Below are 16243 nucleotides of genomic sequence, written 5' to 3' on the forward strand. Positions count from 1 at the left end.
TTTGATATGGCTCAATTATGGTGCACGAGGTTGTCAGCACCACATGCATTTGGACAATGTAGGTTAATAGAGGTTTTTTTTTGTTAGATTGCGTAAATATATAAATGTGTCGTTAAAATCCTCCACCACCCGACATAGCCCACTAGTAAGGTTTGTCACGTAAACAGAACGTGCCAATTTGTCACTAGTACAGCACACCGGTGTGTTGGAGTGCCAAGCCACAACATTTACAATCTGAGTACGACGTTTCGCCAGTAATTACAACTAGCTTCATCAGGCGACAGCCAGATTTGTGAAGAAGTCCACCTGTTTCGTTCCTTCTATAGAAGCGTAGATGTGGTGACCACGCTTCTGCGTTCTTGCACAAATTATGGGGGGGGAGGGGATTAATGAGCCAACGTAAATTATGCATGCACAGTATGCGAGCCCCTTGATCTTGTCCTTCCTGTCCATTGTGTGTATTAAAATAGCCGTATCAACGGTAATCCCTATTGAAGTATGGTGCCCTGTATAGGCATGCATTTAAACAATGTATTGGCACGTTCTGTTTACGTGACAACCCTTACTAGTTGGCTGTGTCGGGTGGTGGCGGGTTTTAACGACACATTTAGAAATTTACACGATCTAAACCAAAAAAAACCTCTCATGGATGGTATTGGCCGCGAAAGCCTACGTGTTTAAAATGCAGGTTAAATAAGCTGTGCAGGCGTGGTTCGTGGCAATGCCACAGCCCCTTTCCTCCAATACAATATCAACAATCCTTGTGCCCACAGTATATAAAGGCAGTTATAGCTGAAATAACTAACTGATAACCATAGGTATTATGACATTTTTATGATAGCAAACAGTCTTGAAGTGTTACTATGCATCATTGGAACCTCCTTTGCCGGTAGCAAAATATGATAATTGTTTTTTTACCCTTTTATCTGGCAACAAAACTGACACCTTTTTTACAAGGAGTCATGTTTGCATTGACCACAATACCTGCAGTCGGAATGCAAACAAAAAACACAACTCTGATAATGTATGCACTGTCCTTGGTATTGATTGGTCCACACCCGAGACAGCTTTTCTTAGAGCCTAGTCCCACATGGTATTGGACCAGAAGATGCCAAAAGGCGCACAACTCAAAGACAATTCACCATCAGAGTATGAGAGCTCGGGGTAAGCATTACACCATTGGAACCTCCTTTACCAGTAGCACAATATGATAATTGGGTTTTTACCCTTTTATCTGGCAACAAAACTGACACCTTTTTTTACAAGGAGTCATGTTTGCATTGACCACAATACCTGCAGTCGAAATGCAAACAAAAAACACAACTCGGATAATGTATGCACTGTCCTTGAAATTGATTGGTCCACACCGAGATACATGTTTAGGTGACTATGAAAATGATTTTGACTCGGTGAGTGTCGATCAGTACTTCACTATTGGCTATGCTTAATTGAAACTGGACTGTATTTATTATATACATGAAGTGATTTTATAGGAATTCATCTTTTTGGAAACTGACGATGATGCTCTTCCACCGGTGTATTCTGCTGATCTGTATTGACCAGGCTTGGGGTGGGCTTGAGCGTTTGTTTCCCAGCAACTGAGGTGAGGCAAACCAACAAACATTGCAACAGATCGATCTTAGGTTGCACTTTTTTTTCGTGTCCTTTGACTAATACTCTGTGAAATTGTCCATCTCGCTAGGGTAACGATTACCCAACAAAGGTGCTTGCGTTTTGCGCGGTGCACGGAAGCTGATTAATTGCTGGCTATTAGGACGTGTTTAAAAAAACACACGCACACGGGCGAATCGGTAACGTTGAATTCGGTACTGCGTTTTAGGTTCCCAAAAATGATGATCCTTTCCTGGAAGGCCTGCGTGGAACTCTTGAGGTTGACCACTTGAGACGATGGACAATTCAGCACCGTTTGAGAGTACTGTATACCAAATTCGAGAGCAGCTTTGCTGAAGGCTATTTTGAGTCGTCGACATACAGGAAATAAGATAGAAGGGTCAAAGCGCATCCATTGGACAATACTGCGGTGAGGCCATTACGCAAATAAAACGAAGCTTAAATGAAACTAACACGTTGAGGAAGTTTACTGAACAACATTTTTTTCCAGGAAGAACTCCTTTGTACATTATCAATGCAATCTTAAAACGACACGAACGGCATGTTACACTAAATAATGATTTTAGAATCGTTTGATTGAAGATGCCTGAAGAGAGCCATAATGGTTGAATGAGATTGACGGGTTTCTGCTGGATGTGTGGTCCATCGTCAGCATGCCCGTGAGAGCACTCTGTGGGAACACATTCATTAGGCTTAATGTTCGTGGTGACGGTTATGCAAATCTATGTGCTACAAACATTTATGCCCAATGAGTATAAAACGTGTTCCACGGGGATAGGTTTCTGTACTTGGCCGTACATCTTTTTACGTAAAAGTCACTCCAGATTTGTGTGTCGTTAGACTTATTTAAGGCTGTGATTTTGTGATGTACATTAAGTGTATATTTGGTTGCTCTGAGTGCCCTGAAGAAACATATCATTGTTTGATCACTGTTTGTCTTATTACAACGTAAACATTGTTTTAAGTTGTGCAAGGAATTGCTACATTTAATATCCACAACTATTTCATATCCACTCTTTCCTTTAAACCCACCGTAGCGAAACGTGCGACAAGTCCTGGTGAAATTAACCTCCCGTGTACATATTAATGTTTTACTTAATAAGAGCCTTGCGTTAATAATTATCTATTGCAGTCCTTGGTCAATCCACGTCCAGATGAAGGTCTCACCTACACCATGTTGGTCATGGGCAGGGGCCGCATGTGGCTCTTTAAGGGCTGCTTTCGTGACGTTATTCAGTAAGGACCCACCGTCTCGTATTCACATACATTTCGGCTCTTGAAATGTTTGTCATGGGGGTCTGTGTGACCATACTTCACCACGCTAATTGGCACAGGTTGGGGAAGGAGGATCCCAGGAGCTGGTCTGATATCCTTCGCCAACAATATTAGCCATAGCCGGGAGTGAAACCCATGCCATTCCGTTCATAATGTAGTGCAGCGCGCTAACTACCACTCCACCCAGAGAGCTGAATCAAGGTAGCTGCCAATGATTAAACCGGTGTTTCAAGTTGAGTGAGTTGTCAATCTCAGCCTGGTTGCCAATGACTGAACATTATATAAAATGTGGGTTTGCACTTAATTTTGTTCAATTCCAGCTCTGACAAGAAACCAAATAATCAGTGTTTGCTGCCATGTGACGAACATTAATCGCTGTAGCAGCAGGACTGGTGAGAAAGTGCTGCTGCCTCGTGTGGACAAGAGGTCACTTGGGATGGATCTCTGAAGCAGTTCTGTGATATCTGCTTTCGTGGACCATTCGCGTACACCGGCGGTCGCGCTGCTCTGCGAGACTTTCACATTGATTATTTCGTCTCGTGACATGACACCGATAGTATAATTGGGATACAATTGGGGGAGAAAGATACGCATTTTAAAAAGTTCAGTGTCGTGCAGAATGAAATCGATATCGAGCAATGTACGCTGTGCCACCTGCTACAAGACTCCCGTGTGGTCTTCGTATGCACGTGTAGGCAGCAGCTGTACGGTTTAAAATACATCTGACTTGCGTGCCTTTCACTTCCTGCCTACTGTACATGCTGTACAGTTCATGGTGGAACCAGTTTTAAACATTTGTTGTGTGTTATTTTTCAGAAAATTCTGCCCCATCTCCTAGTTGACGTGGTTGAGAGGTCTGCGACTGAATGTACACGTTGAGATGTCTGCTGGCGATAATGCCCCTGCCTTGTTCACAAGGTGAAGTTAAAGCTGCTACCTGTTGCTGTCATTTCTTGAAGACTCTCAAGGTTGTGTGTGCTCTTAGCAGTACGGGATGATGATATAACTGTGCAGTTAGGCGAGTCAAAATGGTTTTAATTTCTGTTGTAATTGTTTACACGTTTTAATTTTAGTGCGGAATGTCCAAATTGAGTGACCTCAATGCTTTGTGAGTGTTGTGCTCAAAATGATAATAAGGCTCTGATTTTTAAGATAAAAACAATTATTACAATTACTCGGCATGTCGTTTGTTTATGAAACCCACTGTTCTAACATGTGTACATAGTTTTGGCTTCATTCCTTCACTAGGTTTTTTTTATAATTATGACGTGATATCTAGAATATAATGAGAATTTAAAATAAAGAAATGAAGCATTGCAAAATCTGACCGGGGTGGTTTCAGTGGTAGAGCAAGCTGTTCGCAATCGGAAGGTCGTGAATTAAAATCTTGGTTGGGAGGTTGACTCCATCCCTCATCCCTCCAAGGTCCATACAATAAGTAATCACCGGGGAAGTGAGTAGTGGTTGTCCTTGTGGCTAGAGTCCAGCCCTGTCATGGGAAGGTGGAATTTCCACCAACTTGCTCAGGGCTGTAAAAATTAGATGATCAATGTCCCGAGGCTAATTTGAGCGGTAAATCACTTTGACTAATGCATGAAATTAAAAGAGTACAGTACTTCTCCCATCAGTTTGGCACTGCTTTATAGAATTGGCCTTTATTAAGAACTAGGTTGTTGGGGGGGCGCCTACGGCGCCCCCGCACAACCACAGCGTGCGGCACCCCCCAACAACCACAGCGTGCGGCGGCCCCCAACAGACTGGTCAAGTAAATCCTTACGATCCACTCGCACAGCATGCGGTGGGCCTTCATCCAACAGTGGATTTAAGCACCAAAAAAACTCGAGTACTAATGTAATGGACAGAGCACTGCTCTCCCTCAGGGCAGCAGTGGAAAGAGCACGGCTCTCCCTCAGGGCAGCAGCGGAGAGCACGGAGGTCCCTCAGGGCAGCAGTGGACGGAGCACAGCTCTGCCTCACTCTGACTCACCCGTCTCCCCTGAGCTGCATGCGAGTGTGAGTGAGCTGTGTGTATGAGTGAGCCGTGTGTGAGTGGATCGACCGTCAGCTTTCCGTGGCTGTCTCCGGCGCTGCGGCGCTGTGGCCGTGATGTTGCTGCTTCTCGGGCCTCTGAGGTGCGGGGCACACCACAACAACACGAATTGGGCAGCTCACGGTCACATGACGCCCTTCAACCAATCCGGGGGCATACATGTTTTGGAGGGGCGCACCTCTGGTTGGCTGCTCGCTCGCGGTCACGTGACGCACTTCAACCAATCCGGGGGCGTTAATCGCAGTCACAGAAGGACAGATCTGGGCTATTATATATGTGTACTAGCTTTACTACCCGGCTTCGCCCGAGACTTGGATTCTTGTCTTGGATTAATACACGGCCGACGTGGAGGGTGGGGGGGATGCGTGACGTCAACAGGCACACTGTGTGACGCTGCCGCATGCGGGTGACATCGTAGATGTGACGTCACTGCTCACTTGCCGTACAAAATATATCCATTATTGCGCCCCCGCCCCCAAATACAAAAGTATATTTTTTATACGTTTTGCATTGTGTACAGTCTTGAAGCTACCCACATGCCAAATTTCAAGTTTGTTGCATGTTGGGAAGTATGCTAAACATTTCGAACAGACACACATTCACAAATTTCCCTTTTAGATATATAGATATGCCTCGTTGCCTTTGTGGAAAGGCAAGGGTTCAACAGGTCGTTGCAAATGTGGCGTAATAAACAATACGAGTGTGCAGCGTGCATCAGTATAACACACCTTTTTAACGATTCACAAGGCACCACGTACAGTATGTTCCCATTACAGTACAGTAGTTTCCGCAGTGAGATGTGGTCTGATTGGAACCTAATGCGGTAAAAGGTTGACCTGTAACACCAAAGCCCCTCTATTATACTGTACTGTATCTGTTCCAGCTGATAGTCTGACCTTTGATATAAGCTTATTCGCCGTACGTACATCATATAAATATTGTAGGCATTTCGATTATTGCAGTTTTGGTTGGAAATCACTTGTTCCGACACAAAATACTGTGCTCAGAATTCCGTTTGTAATCATCTGCTGCTTATTGACGTGGTATTACAGTGTAAAACATAGTTCGTGAACTCGAATTCTTATCACTGCGTACGAGTGAATATTATTACACAAATTGCTAAGAAGCAGCAGCAGATGGCAAAACACTGGTGACGGAATGTAGCGCATGAGAGGAGGGCATACCAGAGATAACCTCAAGGTGGAATGAGCAAAGGCATCAGGGAACCTCATGCTGTAATATAGATTTCAGCGGCAAAGGAACAGATGAATGCAAAATTAAATAGTGCCAACATTGCGAGCGAGCCCTCTACCCAGCGTGTAATTATTGTCCTACGGAGAACGTAAAAAATATTGTGGTCCCCATCTGGATGGACATGTTAGAATGGCTATTGTGCAAAGGGTCATTCGCACAAAAGTATAGACAGTTCTGCTATAACGCCACGTGTTTTCAAATCGCGAATTGGATAGAACTTGATTAATGTATTAGGGAGCACTTTTTTTATAACGCAGATGCAAATTGGATAAAAGCGATTGAGTGAACGGAACGCGTCGCGCGAGTCGGAGTAAGCGGTCGTGCGGCTGCCTCCGTGTTGCATTGCACAAGGCTTTGGGATGCTGCTGGATGCTTCGAGATGCTACCCACGCGCCTCAGTCTTTGCTCAGCCTGCATACGCATCTCACGCGTTATCGCGGACTGTGCTTTACCCCACATTACGTATTATTTATTTGAACGTGATTTTTCCATAATGCGGTGTTCTTCAGGAACAACTACCACGCTATTGGAGAACGGACTACTTGCAAACGATCATCTTCCAAGATTTGACCACGAACTAAGAATGAGATGTGTTCAAGCATATCTAAATAATGGGCTTGCTTGCACATTGTTGAGACAAATTCGACGTGGCATTGTACCCTTAAACCCTTTTTCTGTCCCAATTGGACTTGTGTAGGGATTCATATTCTTAGGGAACAAGATGTGCAATGTTAACGATATTCTTCACAAGGGTATTGAGTATTGAAATATAGTCATACATATATTTTAAAAGTGCAATTTTTTGTGTTTTTGTATTTTTCCAGTTTGATTTTAATTGTGTTATTGGCACCACATAATTTGATGACGTACATTTGAAAACCTTTGCAGAGTAGTGCAACCCGGTGTGAGAGAATAGTCCATCAAAGTACATTAATCACAGAACCGCCACCTTTTCTTATCACCTTTTTTATTCACATACTAGGGGGCCTACTTTCCCACATTCCCTGCTGCAAGAGAAATCTTCATCGCATTTTCATCCCCGCACCTTCGATTCGCACGGTTGGCTATGTACGGTGTGAAAGAAGTTCAACATATAGCATTTTCAGGATGTGCATTCACAGATTATGTTCTATTGCTTCATTTGATCTCATACTTTGCCCTTTTTTTTATCACTTCCTCATGAGTCATGGAATTATATGTCAACGTATGTATAAGCATGTGCCGATTGCGTTGACATGAATAATGCTTAGAGCTAAATTTCGATTTAAACCTTTAGTGACTGCAGGGATTCATATTCTTGGATCTTTCGGTAAAGTCACGTAGAAAGGAAATAATAAAATCATAAAATTAAAACAATAATAAAATTCTCACGACGTTTCAGCCACAACACACGCAGCCGTCTTTTCTGTACACAGCCTCTTGGGAAGGCATGTGGTACGGGGGGGGGGCGCACGCTTTGCATTGTGGGATGTCAGACGATTGCATTTTGCGTGCTGGGAGTGGCAAACGGATGGTGTGACCAGGAGACATTTAAAGTGTATATCTGTGCGGTCATCTCCATAGGGGGCACGAGTGGTATTGCTCGATGGACTGAGGCCTGTTGGGTAGTTTATTTGTTGTTGATGAACAGTGCTTACCAGGGTCATTGTACCCCAAACACATAGTTCACTTGGTATGAGCCCAGGCGGGCTAACGTCCAAAGAGGATTTCATCCTTCCAGAGCGTCCAGGAAAGAACATTCTGGTCCCATTGCATAGGATGTTTGCAGCTGTTGCGTAATCTTCATTGCAGTCCATGGCGAAACCATTTTACCTCGCTAAAAGCAACGTGCGTGTGGTAGCGAACAAGACCCTCGCTTAACACTGCTCGACAACGCTCATCGATAAAACCCACTATGGAGTTTAAGTTTAAATACTCTAAAATAAGACTTCGTCTTAGACAGCTGTGTGTGTTACAAAAAAGGGCTGTGGTTTTTGTGGTGAGGATTCAGCAGTGGTACATTGTCTGGTATTAATGCTGAACAAAACTGCTTACGCAAGTGCTTTACTTTGGTGTTTTTCTGGTGTAAACAGCTACATTCTTATCAGTCAGCATAAAACCATAAACACGTTGTTATTGAGTTTCTTATTTCAATGTGTATATTTTTTCTTGCGAAATAAGAAATCTCTAACGGTTTTTGACAAACAACATTTGAGAAGAAATGCACTGCAAATGCATTTTTGTATTGCGTCGGCTCATGGTGCTGATCAGCTTGTTGACATCCTGTTGCATTTTACGTTTCATAAAAAAACCGATAACTATAACTTGCCTCCAACCATGCACAGCTGCTTTTCATTTGTCCATATAATTGTTTTTTTAAGGTTAAACTCCAAAAATAACACAGTGGTACAATGTACTGCCCTGCTATTTTGGATAAACAAAATGTAACCCAGTAGCTAGAACTGAAGGTTCTGTCTGTTTTCTTTATTTGTGTTAACAGGGCAAAACCAAGGCCATGTGGGATAGCCCTTGGGGATAGCCCTCGGGGGGGATTGACTTTTAATCACATTCTCTCTTTGCATCTTGACATTCCTGTTTTTTCTTGGTCAAAAAGCTTCCCCCTACATTGGCATTAAGGGAAATACCAAATGAGTTATAGTAAGCACAGTTGATGACTAATGCTTATATAACACACCCTCTGAGGTCAGGTCATGACTTGCAGCAGGCCTGATGTCATATGAATAATTTCTACTGCCTGAACTTGTTTCACAAATACCTTTGGCCCTTATTCACATTGGGATGGGCAGTGTTCAGTATTGGCTCCTGCTGGCATGAATTTACATCAATGCTATGCTCCGCGTGCTTCTCTGGGTGGCAGATTGTGTCGAACCCAATCTGTGCGTGACACGAGTGATTTCCCTTAGTGCATGGTAATAAACCTGTTTGGAAACATAATTTCTGTTTTGCGTTGCATATGTAACTTTACATGATTTTACAAACGTTACAGTGTAATGTAGGTATGAATCCAAATACAAAACTGTGGACGCGACCAGGTTGCTCAGGGAGAGACAATACACAGTCTCAATACTTGAGTCAGAATTGCTGGAAACCTGGGTTTGAGTCTAAACCAGGTTCTGCAGTGGCCTGGGTTGATATTTTCTTCCCAGGCGCTAATGTACGCATGCAAACAATTGTAATGCTAAATTTATATTTTCACTTAATTTTGTTTGAGTCATTCAGCACGAAGGACTCAACATTGTTGGGAATTAATTGCCTTTCTAAAGCAGGGCACGTGGAAAAGATGCACCACCTAGTGTGGATAAGAGGAAATTTAAGTGACCTGAAAAATTGTTCTGTGATGTCAGCTCTTCCACGAGCCATCCTCTAACATGGGGGTAATGCCCTGCTTTCTGTGATGATTATGAAAGGAATATTCTTCATCTTGTGATCAAAGATCAAAATGGGAATATTATTTGGAGCAAAAAAATGTATGACATAGATTTATAGTAATTTTTTTTTACTATTGAAAACTCGATGCTGAGCAAACTTTTCATTCTTTTTAATTTTTTTAATTCAACTTCTCGTTAATGGAACACAGTATGAATTTCATTTTAGACTATCAGCCCATATATTTGTATTTGAGGGGAGCAGTGATACAATAATTTGCACGCTTTTCTATGAACCCAGAAACCTGAGTTGGAATCCCGCTCACGCCTAGCATCGGCGGCAAGTAATAATAGCCCCCCCTTTACCAGCCTGCACTGACCAATGTGCAGTGAAGTATGATCAAACAATTCTCATGACTGACGCAGCGTGTGGAGACTTTCATCCAGCAGCGGATTAACACGAGACTGTAAATTATTGTAATTAATTCGATTTGGCATCTGTATAGGTTTGCGGTGTCCACAGCCGCCAATGGTCTTAAGAAGGATGCTACTCTGGTGAGCTTATTCATATTCTTAGGTTTTTTCCGGTAAAGTCACGTAGGTAAAAAATTTAAATGAATAAAAGTAAAATAAAATAAATGAGCTTATTTGAGAATTACTGACACATTTAGGTTTAAGCACCCAAATGACCACTAGTGGTTCTCATGCAAGTTTGTTCATCACCATGTCACCATGGTACAACAACCATGGATCGCCAAACAATGTGCATTTCTACTTCCTCTTCTTTTAGCGGTCTTATCAGCTGGAGTTCATTTAATTTGCCTTTGAGTAAAACACAATAAATAAGACTATGTTAGTGGCATGCATAGTCAGTGGTTCCTCTCCTCATATTTTTGTTGTTGCCAGCTTCAAATAAAATGAACCAGACATCCTGAAGTGTAAACCACCTGAAAAAGTCAGACAATTCATTGAGGCTTTCTGGGTACATAAAACATTACTAACATTACTTTAACAAACCTAGCTCATTAATTTGAAGCAAATGGCAAGGGTTTCAAAGATATCCACAGTATATATACCTGGAAAAAAATACAACACGGTTCTGGCATGGGCTTTGGGGTCTCACCCCACAGTCAGTTTGATTTCTAGATAAGTAAAATTCCAGACGATCAGTAGCTGTACCATTTTTTGTTGATAACACCAAACACTGTAGTAAACAAGGATAGAGAGTCATTCGCCATCACGGGGAAACTACTTTTGGGCTTGCTGGCCATCATTATTTAGTCAGCCTTGCAGAGTTCGAAACACACCTGCCTTCATACCGTATTGACCTTTCGTTTTCACTTTGCGTTTTTGAAAAATGCTTTAGTGCGTGTCTTGGGCCAGAGTGACACTTGTTTTACATGTGTGTTGTGACACGGGGTACTGTTCAGTTTCTTGTTTGTCTAAGGTGATAAATGCTTTATTTATAATTTGTACAGCAATATTGTAGAGCACTTTGTTAAGATAATGCTATGATTGAACATTTTTTATTCATGTAAGGCTGTCAATTTTTGTACATGGGACACAATTGCTCAATTTGCGCCCAGATTGGAGGAATTGAGGCCTGTAACTTTTATTTCGCCGTAATTTGATTCAATAACCTTTTATTTACACGCTGAATGGCAGCACCTCCAGTAGCTGCACTCGATGAATGTGCTTTGTTGCACGCCTATTAAATAGCAATATCTCTGTAATACTTGTTCGCAACCACATCTGCCAGGACTACACTCCCTAACTCCTCTAAGCATTTGTGGTAGCCTTCAAATGTAACTGCATATACAGGAGGCTGAACAAAGCATTGGTTAATTTATTTTGAAAAATGCATTTTTTTGGTCTTTTCTGTGAAATGAATGTTCATGTGCTTGAGTGGTTTTGAGTAGTGTGCCTGCCGTTTTAGTCTGTTTAATCCTTGGTTGTACCAAACGATCAAACCGATTAAACCGATTGGATGCGTAATAATAAATTACAGCGCTTTGTAAATTCTCCTGTGTCAGTTGTGTGAGGGTTGTTTGACCATAAATCACCACGCTGGTCAGTGCCAGTTGGTGAGAGGGGGCCCATGAGAGCTCAGATATCACTCATCATTGATGTTAGCTGTGTCTGGGTATTAAACTCGGGTCTCTGGGTTCATAGTAAGGTTGTTAGTACCGTTATTCTTTCATATCCGATAATAACATCGTGAAAACCAATACAAAATATATGTTGTATTGCCCTGTGTCATTGTGTTTGTCATCTTATGTGTGATTGTAATGGCTAGAAAACTTGACTTGCAATCCAGAGGCAGTGGCTCGATACAGTCTCCTAGTGCAGGCAGTCGAAACAATGGGCCGAGTTTCTTAAATTCCCTTGCCTCTGTCCGCCAAGCAGTATGATGGGGCCTCAAGTTAGTCGGCAGGTTTCGTGTGGTGGGGTAAAATGTGGGTACGCCCACCTCTTCCAACACATTTGATACCCCCTCTAGAGCTCCTTTTAGCAGAGGCCCCTCCGCTGACCAGTGAGCAATTGCAGGGTTGCACCTTAATTTGTTTTCATTTTCAATAAAAAAGGAACGCACCACACGGAGACTTAATGAGGCCTGTCTTCGTAGGATTAGGTGCTATAAGATGGCTGCCACTGGCCAATCGCAGTCACACGTTTCCGTGCCAGTTGTAAGTTCACGCGTGCCAACTGGTGCATCCATTCCACGGTAAACGGTTGCCGGTTCTTGACTTTTTCAACCGGTAATGCGGACGGTTGCCGCTGTAATGGTTGTCGTTTAACTATCCTGGTTCAGAGAGCAGTGCGCTCCTCACTTCACCGTGGATCCTGTCCCAGTATGATATAACTAGGCACTAAAAAAAATGCATGCCCGTTTTTCTAGAATGTTTTCCACTTTTTGGGAGTAGTTTTGTGTGCATGCGTGTGATATGTGTGTTCCCATGTGCAGGGGTCGGAAACTAAAATAACAAGAATAGACATTTTTTGTTAGAATTCAGTAAAAAAACATCTCTTTCAAGAGTTGCAATGCATTTGAATACGAGATGGTGATCCTTAATAAATAACGTCACGAAGCGGTCCTTTAAGAGCCGCACGCAGCTCCGGTGACACAGGTTTGCCATCCCCTGCCCTAGTGGTAGAAAAATATTTGCGTTTAACAAGTCAGCGTGATGTTTTATGAACAATAGTCTTTACATTCTCTTAGGTTTTTTCTGTAAAGTCACAAAAAGAAAAACCTAGAGTATGAATCCTTGCAGTCACGAAAGCTTCACATCTAGTCTTTACATTCTCGATCATCTTGGTCCAATTCCACTCGTGGATATAAATGGCATCTAGTGTCAACAAACCTTCTGAAATTGACACAAATCTTCTGCACAATGATGCAAAAAATGTCTCTTCTTGTTACTAAACCCTGTTACCAATTCGCGCGATATGTCTGAGCAGGATATAAGCATATCTTTGTGTTTTATTATTGTAGTCCAACAGGAAAGAAGTTTCGCAGCAAACCCCAGCTGTCACGGGCAGTTGGACATGTGGTGGACTTGGGATGTTTCGACTTTCGGACGGGACGCATGATGCCCGGCAAGGTGCAGAAGAACAAACAGAAGTTGCGAAATGAGATGCTCAATTCTTCTAAAGTAAGTTTACCACGCACACATGCACACGGCAAATACACAGCCCGTTTTTTCTTCTCAATATATGCGACTTTCTCTGTACATAAACTATTTCTTATAACCCATCGGCTGCACAGCCTGCTGAAAGTGCATTATTTCAGCAGGATTGATTTAAGACCAGCAGCCTGTGGACTGATTTTGACATCGTGTATCATGAGCAGAGTCAGGCTTGCTTGAATAAATGCTGGTGAACGGCTGATATTGCATGCAAGGACCTTCTCTTTACGATATGGGTCTACGCCACATGAGGTTGTCATCCACTTTGTTTTTTTGAGCAGCAACTTGAAGTGGTCCGGGCTCTTTGGTTGCCACGGCTGATCTTATTCATCACTTTTTATCGTAAAACGTTTTGTTAAAGCATTTATTCAAGGACAAGCGTTATCTTTTAAGCATGATTAACATAACCTATGCACCTCAACCCAACAACGAACAATAGCGACCGGGTGCTTAATAGTAGACGTTGTCTGTAATTTGCAGAGTTGTGTGCACATCTTATGATGAGTCATAGGTTTTTACATTAAACATTATCTAAAATGGCATTATCATCTCTTTAACAGGAGTGTGCTACATCGGTGAAAGTAAGTAAGCAAAGTCCTTCTCTAGACCTTCAGCCTGCAAAGTCTGGCAGCCTCCTATCCAAAGGACTAATCTTTTTCTTCCCAAGCAGGTGGCTTTCCCTCTGTGATTTCCACTCTTTCAACACTGTGCACCTACCAGATGGGCTATTTGTTTCAGAATATTAATTTAAATGTTTCATTAGCCATGGTCTATTTGTCAGAGAAAACATATTTACAGACCAATGATTACTTGAGTATTTTTTTGTTTTTTGGTTAAGGCAACTTGTCTTTACGGTAATTGTCTGCTCCATTAAATTAATGCCAACCTACACTATTTGTGTTTTTGGCGCTTTGATGTGGGGGGTGGGAATCGGACGGATTATTGGTTTGTTTTGTTTACGTGGTTTATGTTTTTGTGTACTCTTGATTTTTTAGGGGAAGATGGATCTGAATACTTCTCTGCCAATCAGACAGACGGCATCCATATTCAAGCAGCCTATCACGAAAGTGACAAACCATCCCACCAACAAGGTGAAGCATGACCCCCAGCGAATTCTGGATCTTCCCAAACAGGTGGGTGGTACAAAACTGCTTATAGCATGAATGCTTTGGCAGTACACAAAGCAAATTTGTAATTTACATATCATCTTATTATGAATGAATGTCAAGATTTGTGTGTATGTATGCATGTTGAACTCCTTTTGCACCGTACATCGCCAACTATGTTAGTTGGAGGTGTGAGATGAAAATGCAATGAACATTTCTCTTATAGTAGGGCATGTAGGACAAAAAAAGTAAAAACTCCTGACAAGACACCCTTCTGTTTGGAGTTTGGATGTTCTCCCCCAGTTCTGCATGAGTTTCCTCTGGGTTCTTCGGTTTACTCAAATAGCAAAAAAAAAATGTTTTCCTGATATTGGCCAAACATCCCAATGCTAAAAATATCGACCTGTAAATGTACTCAATTGGGTTTACACGTGGCAACATCGCCGCCTGCAGTGAATATTTGGCATGACACTTCTGAAAAAAAGTCTTGGGACTCGCTGAGGCTTTCCTGGGTAAACAGGCATATTCGTAATAAATGATCAATTACGTAATAAGGTAGAAGATACCTGTTTCTGTGGGGGAGTATGAAGGTGGTCAGGAAGTGGACATATGAAGGTGGTCTAGAAGTGGACATCTGTGAAAAAGAGCTTCATAGCTCAACGGATTCCTCCAGTATATATATTCTGATTCTAAGGTGACCTTACTTTTGTATTTTCAAGAAGATATTGCAGAAGGTAAATGTGGTGTGGAACACATATGCGGGGTGCAGGAGAACAAAACAAATCTATAATGCAGTAAAGATAGGATGTGATTTTAAAAAGTTGGCATTGATGTGGACAGTTTTAAGTCAGGATGAAAGATTTGACGACTGTAAATCAGCACGGCACTGCCTTCGATGAAACGAAGTTTTTCTGAGCATCTTGAAGTGGTAGCCTTTAAATTGCCTGGTTTAATGTTTATTTAAGGAAATGAAAATTTAGTTTCACAAAAGTGTTTCTCGAGGCCAAATGTGAGTAGCTTGATGTGCACTTAAATTCCCACTCAAGAGAGCCTGCAAGAGATGTCGTGTTTAGAATTTGAGTAAATCTGCATGTAAATTAATCGTACCTGAATATTGATTATTCTATCATATTTAAATTTGCTAAAAAAAAACTGCTGTGAAATCTAATAGTTTTCAATATTATTAATCTTTTCAAGGTATTTTTCGAAGTGTTTTCCATCCTGTTATTATGTTGATTTGGCTGAATTACCATATCAGCATAAATTGTGGAGTTGTTAAAACCACATTCCTTATCCATTTGTCCAAAAGTGCATTGCAAATGTTGCTGTACAGTGATGTTGTAGAAATGTTGGTGGTTTCCTGATATTAGTCACACATTTCTGTAAATACTCTTGTGCATAATTGCACCAAAAGACACTTAAATATTTTGTTCATTACATGCTGATTGGTCCCATCGGTTCATTAGACACTTACATTTTTTGCATTGCCACGCCAAATCCCCTGAAATCTATGTTTATAAATAGATAATCGGAATGCTATCATTGCTGTTACAGATGGCTTTGTCCATATTAAATTGCTAAAAAAGTCACTTGCAAAATATGCACAATGGTAAATCACTACAAAGCTCTTATGTTTCCATATGCTACACCAGATAAGCAACGTTTGTTGCAGAGGTCCACTGTTCTAGCCCAGCAGCTGGGCCCTGGCTTATATGGTGACTGTATTAGCCATGGAGGACATTATGTGAAGTTATTCGAAAATTAACTTAACACCAGTGACTTATTCAATATCATGTAGACTAATAATTATGCATTAACGTAGTGTTCTTTTCAGTTTTTTCCCCATTATGATAAAGCATTGTCTTAGCGGGAGTG

General features: G+C 41.8%; 1 protein-coding gene across 3 annotated transcripts in view; it reads left to right on the forward strand.

Annotated features, from left to right (window-relative positions):
- Positions 1–16243, forward strand: part of MBD3 (methyl-CpG binding domain protein 3) — a 44963-nt gene that overhangs the window by 12383 nt on the left and 16337 nt on the right. For all 3 annotated transcript variants that reach the window (XM_078862283.1, XM_078862280.1, XM_078862281.1), the window contains exons 2-3: positions 13070–13229; positions 14258–14395. In XM_078862283.1, the coding sequence (XP_078718409.1) occupies positions 13070–13229; positions 14258–14395 (298 nt within the window). The remainder of the gene's footprint in view (positions 1–13069; positions 13230–14257; positions 14396–16243) is intronic.

Source organism: Lampetra fluviatilis, chromosome 13, assembly GCF_964198595.1.
Source record: "Lampetra fluviatilis chromosome 13, kcLamFluv1.1, whole genome shotgun sequence".
NCBI classification, from domain to species: Eukaryota; Metazoa; Chordata; class Hyperoartia; order Petromyzontiformes; family Petromyzontidae; genus Lampetra; species Lampetra fluviatilis.